Source organism: Malurus melanocephalus, unplaced genomic scaffold, assembly GCF_030028575.1.
Source record: "Malurus melanocephalus ecotype Western Australia unplaced genomic scaffold, MMel_1.1 scaffold_1707, whole genome shotgun sequence".
NCBI lineage: Eukaryota > Metazoa > Chordata > Aves > Passeriformes > Maluridae > Malurus > Malurus melanocephalus.
In genome coordinates, this window is record NW_026624939.1 from 16,616 (window position 1) to 24,253 (window position 7,638).

The window sequence follows — 7,638 nt, forward strand, 5'->3', positions numbered from 1 at the left end:
CGTTGTGGGGGCCCCAGGGGAGCTGGTAGGGCTTGGGGTGCTCAGCAAGACTGGGGGTCCCCAGGAGCTCTGGGTGATGCTCCTTTTTGCCCCGCTTTTTCCTCCTTTATGCCCGTTTTTTCCCCCTTTTTGCCCCTCTTTTTCCTCCTTTATGCCCGTTTTTTCCCCCTTTTTGCCCCGCTTTTTCCTCCTTTATGCCCGTTTTTTCCCCCTTTTTGCCCCGCTTTTTCCTCCTTTCTGCCTCATTTTTTCCTCCTTTATGCCCGTTTTTTCCATGTATACACCAGAGCCCTTGGGAGACCCAAAGGTGTGGGAGCCCCTGGACCACCCTGCAGCTGGTGTTGAGTGGTTTCACCATTTCCAGCCCTTCCTCTTGCACAACACCCGGCGGGTGTTGCCATCACCATGGCTCTGCCATGGTCCTTTCACCGCTGTGACACAATCCTGCAGCTCCAGCCATCGGCCAAACTGTGACCTCTGCGGTGTCCCTGCCATCCCCAGCCCTGGGTGAGCCCCAGACTGTCCCTTCCCATCTCAGCCCCCAAATCCCAACTGCTCCCACTCCAGAAATCCCGAACAAGGCAGCACTGTCCCCACTCAGCCGGGTGTCTGTCCCACGCCTGTCCCCAGCCATCGGGTGGCCCTGSCTGATAATACCCCAAGTGTTTGTGGCCTCGTTTCAGCTGAAGAGCCCTTTTTAAATTATTTTTTTTAGCTTGGTCTGCCTCCCTCACAGCCCTCCCGAAACCATGTCCTCTCAGGGGGTTCAGCCCCAGATCCCTTCTCAGAGAGGGACATCACAGTTTTTGGGTTGTCATGAGTGAGCAGGTGACAGAGACCCCGAAGAGCAAGGAGATGGGTGACATCCAACCCCATGCTCAGCCAAACTGCACCCCATGGCCTGAGGGATCCCCAAAATCCCATCCCTCGGAGGGATCAGCATCCTCCAAAGGGCCCCCAGGTGGAATTTTCCCTGAGCTGAGACTGRGGGTCTATTTTGGAGCAGGATCCTGTTGGCCCATGAGGACGAGGAGGAGGTGGAGGAAGAGGAGGAGGCAGAAATAGCCTGGCTGAAAGCCGAGCACTGGCAAAACCGCTTGGCACCATCAGAAACGAGCTGCACACAGGAACCAGGGAGGAAAAGGGATTAAAAAAAAAAACCCCTAAAGTCCCAAAGGAATGCTGATCTCGGGCAAAGCCCAGGGAGAGGAGGGTGAGGGCTGCCCTCAGCCTCACAGGTGCGTGGGTCTGGCTTGTGCCCCTCAAAAAAAAGAGTTTTTGGGGTGTCAGKGGCACTGGGGCAAGGAGATTCTGTGCTCTGAGGGGTTGCTTTGCAATTTTCTTTGCTGCCCTTCCGAAACTGCATCAGCCATGGGGGGAATTGGGGTGTGAGAGTGTGAGGTGCCCCCTCCCAGCCCTGGCAGCGATGCCACCTTTGGGTGTCTCCCTCTATTTCTARCTCCATGTCTGGCTCAGCCACCAAGCTGGGGTATTTTTGCCGTGTGGTCTCAGGACYAAATTCCCTCAGTATCAGGATTTAAAAAAAAAAAAGGAACATTTTTCAGGTTTTTTTTAACCAAATCTTGACTTGCACAGTGCCCTCCCAAGGCTTGGGGGTACTGCAGCACCTCGTACGTTCACATGCAGGTAAAAGAAATATTCCCCAGCTCCTTGAAGAGTGAAAATGCTCTGTTATTCCCCTTAAAACGGAGCTGGAGGCTTCAGGAGTGAATAAAGAATTGCTGCAGGTTTGATTTATCCCCGTCTCGGGGGTCCAGCGCGCAGCATCCCCTCCCCCGCGCCTCCGCCCCTGCCATCCTCCCCCTCCGTGACGCTGACTCATCTGCCATCATCATCATCATCATCATCATCATCATCCTCCCCGCACGAGGAAGGGCACTCGGAGGGGCTGCATTGCAGATCGCAGAGCCAGCAGACAAAAGCGACGCTGCAAAACGCCCGCGGCTTCCCCGGCACAAAGAGCGCGGCGGCACCGAGCGCAGCCCGACACCTCCGCAGGTACGGGATGCGCGCCGGGGAGGATGCACAGACAGCGATGCTTTGGATTTTGGGAGGAATTTGGGTGGAGGGGATGCTGGAATTTCTTTTTGAAGGGGGGATTTATCTACAGACAGCGAGGTTTGAGTGGATAAAGGTGTTTTTGCGTCCGTGGGATGAGCAGACCACKATGATCCTGTGGGAAATGCTCTTTTTTCCCCTCCACAGGAGGGTTTTCCCCTCCACATTCATTCAATTTTACTATATGTTTGATTATTATTGTCACTAAATTCTCTTTTCCCCTCTCCTGTCACTAAACTCATTTTTTTCACCCTTTGAAGCTTAAAAATCCATGTCCACAACACCCATCACCATTAATAATTCTCTGCTGTTGTGCAGCAAAAAAAAAAACAAAAACCATGGATAGATCCCTAGGGATGGACCCCCAGGGATAAATTCCCAGGAAAGAGACTATTTTAAAAGTCCTGTGGCTCAGTTTACCCTGAGGGGGGTGACACAGGAGCCTTTCATAGCCTCTGACCGACATCCAAAACCTTAAATTTAGCAGCTGATCAGCCCTCCTCACACAGGGCACATCCAAAGTATGCCTGAATCATCCTGGAGAAATCTCTGSGATTTAACACAGGGGAATCAGCGGCAAAATCAGGATGTTTTGGGTTAGTCTGGATTTTTTTTTTCCCCCACCTCCCATGCCAAACGAGGAGGTGAATGACATAACCGAGCCGGGGAGAAGCTGAGTCACRGCCGGGCTGATCCGTGCCTTGTGCTGCTGCTTTTTCCCGATTTTTGGTGGATCGGGGTGGGGCTGCAGGGGGAATTCTGCAGCAGGATGGAGGGCACGGCAGGGATGGGTGGGGTGGGGTGGGAATGCCGGGCGAGGATCCTTCCAGTGCTTTCCAGAGGGTTCTGTCACGGGAGGGAAGGAGGGAGGGAGGGATGGGGTGGATCAGGGGGAGGGGGATGCACAGGGATCCCCCCTCTCTGCCCACTCCACAGGGACACGGACACGTTTTGGGTCCAGGAAATGGAAAAACAGTTCATTGGGATGCTGCTGGTCCAGCTCTGCTCCCCAGAGCKGACAGGATGGATTTCAGGAGAAATTGGGAAGGGGATAATCCATCCCCACCCTGTCCTTCCCTCCCATACTGTTTGCATGGGGAAACTGAGGCACGGTCCTCTCAAATTACGGTGCAGAGAAGGGCTGTACCCAAGGCTTTGGATAAAACTCTGGCAGAGCTCAATCCTGCGCTTAGACCCAGCCTAAAGTCAAACCTCCAGAATCCCACCCATCACCTCCTTTTTTTTGGGGTGGTATCCTGCAGGATTGGGTCAACACGACAACACCTGAGATTTTTGACCACTTTGGGGCAACTCCTGTGCTTTTGGTAGAGCTTTTCTCTTCCTCTTCACCCCTTTCASAGCYSGAAAATGCTGGACACCATCAGCAGCCAGTACGACTCGTTCATCTACTGGAGGATGCCGATTCCTCGGCTGGACGTGGCGGAGCTGGAGGGGCTGGGGCTCGCAGACATGGCTCTCTACAAGCCCAAAGGAGCGCTGGCCAAGCTGGGCGAGCTGGGCAACCACGACCTGTCCCAGGAAGAGGACAGTCTGCTGCAGTTCAACAGCTTTAACTTCTGGCGAGCTCCCATCGCCAGCATCAGCTCTTTAGATTTTGATTTAATTTGAAGCCTCTCCCAAGCCCTCCTCACCCCCCTCCCAGCTCTCTCCCTTTCCAGGCATGCCAGGATTTGGTTTTGTTGTCAGTTTTGGAGGTTGTTGGGTTGGGTTTTTCTTGGTTTCTGGGCAGTTTTGCCGTTGCTAATTCGCTCAGCAGTTCACCGTGGCCTTGATGGTGAAAATCTCCAACCCCTCTCCGCCTTCTCCCCCTTTCCCTCCCGGAATCACAACGGTGCAAGTGGGGAAAAAAAAAAGGGGAGGAGATGGAAACAACTCCCCTATTGCCCCTCTCCATTTCCAGAGCGTGTGGAGATGCCACCCCCTCATGTCAGTGTGACTGTGTGACAATTTTGCAGCTCATTTCTCATTTGCTTTTTAAAGAAACTCATTTGTGCAAACAGGGCACCAGAGGAGCAATGGGAATCGCCCTCGTTTTTCAGAAAAACATCGACCCTCTGCACTCTCCTGGCCCAATTTCTCCAAAATCTGCTTCATCCCTTAACCTTCCCCTGAGGAATGCAAGGTGGAAGAGGCAGGGATGTGCCCAGTGTATCAGAACAAACCTTTTTCTTGAGGAAAAAAAATCACTCTGAGCCTTGTGCTGTGAGCCCAAGCAGAAAATATTATGTCCAGGAGCATAAATATACATGGAAATGCTCTGACTTTGCTTGGTGGGGCCAAAGCTGGGTGTTTGTTGGCCCAAATTTGATTTTTTTCATGGTTTTTTCTGGTTTCTTCCCAGTGCAGATCCTGACTGGGAATATCATAGGGCCTGGAAGAGCAACAGGGGCAGAGGTGAAAGATAAGATGGAGAATTTAGTTTAATCTTACTCTCAAATGAAAATATTTCAGGCTTTCCACTCACTTAATCAACGCCTTTAAAAACAACAACAAACCCTAACCCTAAAAAAGAAAAATTTAAATGGGGGGTGTCAGTTCGGGGAGATTTTCACCTGTTGAGGTTTATTTCTGAGCATCATCTCAAAAGGCAGGGGAAAACGCAACATGGAATAATTTTTGGCTTTTGAACAGGTTTATTTTCCCTGTCAAGGTTGTTTTTTGGGATTGATTTGTCTTCTTGAATGTTCATTTTGGGTTTGATTGGGGTGAAGTAATGTGGAGCATCCCAAAATCACCCTGAGAGTTGGTGGGTTCATGGCTGGGGGCAGGCTGAGGTTGCACTCAATAAAAGTGCCACAAATAGGCTAAAATTGGAAAAAAATCTGCATTCTACTGGGAAAACGGGATGCGGCTCTCATGTAATCTCCAGAAATAACCAAGTCTGCTGATTCTGAACAACCATCTGTGTAAAACCAGAGGTGAAAAATGTAAATTCTCCTCTGCAGAGCTGTTTGCCTTCTGTGTTCCCAGCTGGGAAAAACTGCAGAAATATTTATTATGAAACTTTAAATAAAATCAGTTCAAACCATACACATTCCCGTAGACATGTAGACTGACATCAAGTTCTTTGGCATTAAATTGTCTTAAATCCCTTTACAGTGAGCTGCGAACTGACCCCAATGTCTTTGTTCATGCTGTGGAGGACTTAAGCATGGAAAAACTAAGCCTAAAGGATTATTTTAAGCACATTAAGGATATTATTTACACTTCAGCTTTTCCAAACCCCACAGAAAAACACCCCGGAGAAGAAAGAGGACTCAGAGTTTCAAATTTGCTACAAAAAAAAGGCATTTTGAGCAAGTCGGGGGCACTGTAGGGGGTAATGCAGCCTGAGGGGAGCTCAGTCCTAGACTGGAAGGTACTCAGAGGGGATAGACACACACAAACAAAATACACGCATGTAAGTAGAGGTATATTTACAGACGTTTAGACGTTTATTTTAGCCAAAATCCTAAAAAAAAACACCCACACGCGATCGCCTCAGCGAGGCGCCGCCGCCATTTTGTACTTGGCGCCAAAATGCCTCTGCCGGATCTAACTCCAGGGACGCATCACCATCCGCCCCCTCTGCTGATTGATGTTCTTCCGCCAGAGGCAAACACTCCCCTGTCAAACCTCTCCCGACCGCCCCAGGGCGCGGAGAACGATGGAAAAATAATAAGAAGAGATTCCCACACTCGCCACAGTTCCTGTCGCGACAGAACGCTGGCGGATCAGCCCGATTTTCCTCCGCCGCCCCGGAGGACTCTTTTGCCGCCGGTCCTGTATCCTTACGCCGCGCGGGGCCGCCATTTTGTGAGGCCGCGGCGGGAAGGGCGGGAAGGGCGGGGAAAGGGACGGAGCAGCCGCGGGCGGGGAGGGGCGGAGCGAACCGTGAGGGGCGGAGCGAACCGTGAGGGGCGGGGGAGAATCGTGAGGGGATTCGGGGACCACCGTGAGGGGATTCAGGGACTCCTGTGAGGGGATTCAGGGACTCCTGTGAGGGGATTCAGGGACCACCGTGAGGGTATTCAGGACCCGTGTGAGGGGATTCAGGGCTCCCGTGAGGGCTTCAGGGACCCCCATGAGGGGCCTCAGGGATCCGTGTGAGGGCTTCAAGACCCACTGTGAGGGATCCCTGTGAGGGGCTTCAGGGACCCCCGTGAGGGGCTTCAGGACCCACTGTGAGGGGATTCAGGGATCCGTGTGAGGGATTCAGGACCCACTGTGAGGGGCGGGGGAGAATCGTGAGGGGCTTCAGGACCCACTGTGAGGGACTCCCGTGAGGGGCTTGAGGGACCCGTGTGAGGGGATTCAGGGACCTCTGTGAGGGAATTCAGGAGCCACCGTGAGGGGATTCAGGATCCACTGTGAGGGATCCCTGTGAGGGGCTTCAGGGACCCCTGTGAGAGGATTCAGGGACCCCCGTGAGGGGCTTCGGGACCCACTGTGAGGGGCGGGGGAGAATCGTGAGGGGCTTCGGAGACCACCGTCAGGGGATTCAGGGATCCGTGTGAGGGGATTCAGGAGTCACTGTGAGGGATCCCCGTGAGGGCTTTAGGGACCCCTGTGAGGGGATTCAGGACCCACTGTGAGGGGCTTCAGGGATCCCTGTGAGGGGATTCGGGGACCCGTGTGAGGGGCTTCGGAGGCCACCGTGAGGGGATTCAGGGACCCCTGTGAGGGGCTTCGGGACCCCTGTGAGGGGCTTCGGGGACCACCGTGAGGGCATTTAGGGACCCCCGTGAGGGGTTTCAGTGAGAGTTTCAGGGATCCACTGTGAGGGGCTTCGGGGACCCCCGTGAGGGCTTCAGGGACCCCCATTAGGGGCTTCAGGGATCCCTGTGAGGGCTTCAGTGCTCCTGTGAGGGGATTCAGGACCCACTGTGAGGGACCCCCGTGAGGGCTTTAGGGACCTCTGTGAGAGGATTCGGAGACCACCGTGAGGGGATTAAGGGATTCTTCCTCTGATCGGGGCGATCTTGAAGCTCTGAGGAAGGGGAGACCCCCGTGAGGGGCTTTGGGGACCCCCATGAGGGGATTCAGGGTTCCTGTGAGGGGATTCAGGGACTCCTCCTCTGATCGGGGCGATCTTGAAGCTCTGAGGAAGGGGAGACCCCCGTGAGGGGATTCAGGGACCCCCATGAGGGGATTCAGGGCTCCTGTGAGGGGATTCAGGGCTCCTATGAGGGGATTCAGGGACCCCTGTGAGGGATTCAGAGACCCCCCTGAGGGGATTCAGGGACCCTCCTGAGGGGATTCAGGGATTCCTCCTCTGATCGGGGTGATCTTGGAGCTCTGAGGAAAGGGGGGGACCCCAGTGATTCGAACACCTCCCCCAGAGAACAAATCCCATCACCCACACCGTGCCTTCCACCTCACCCTTCATTCTTACACCGGGAAAAATTCTCAATCTCTTCCTTTTAGCCAAAACCACCTTAGGTAAGATCTTCCTGGATCTCCAGTGTAAAAATTCTGAGAAAAACCGCCGAGATTGCTCGCCAGTAGAGGGCAGGTGGGGATTTAGAAAAGGAAAAATGCTGAAATGTCGCCAAACAC

At 53.4% G+C, this 7,638-nt stretch overlaps 1 protein-coding gene across 1 annotated transcript; it reads left to right on the forward strand.

Moving 5' to 3' along the window:
* Window positions 1–3,402: 3,402 nt before the first annotated feature.
* MLLT11 (MLLT11 transcription factor 7 cofactor) lies at window positions 3,403–4,300 on the forward strand. Its single transcript, XM_057388252.1, has one exon. It carries the CDS (start codon window positions 3,448–3,450, stop codon window positions 3,706–3,708), a length of 261 nt encoding a protein of 86 aa, XP_057244235.1. The 5' UTR covers window positions 3,403–3,447; the 3' UTR covers window positions 3,709–4,300.
* The last annotated feature ends 3,338 nt before the right edge of the window (window positions 4,301–7,638 follow it).

Bases quoted from the DNA above. Each gene is read 5' to 3' on its own strand.
- MLLT11 (XM_057388252.1), top strand. From the start codon at position 3,448: ATGCTGGACACCATCAGCAGCCAGTACGACTCGTTCATCTACTGGAGG.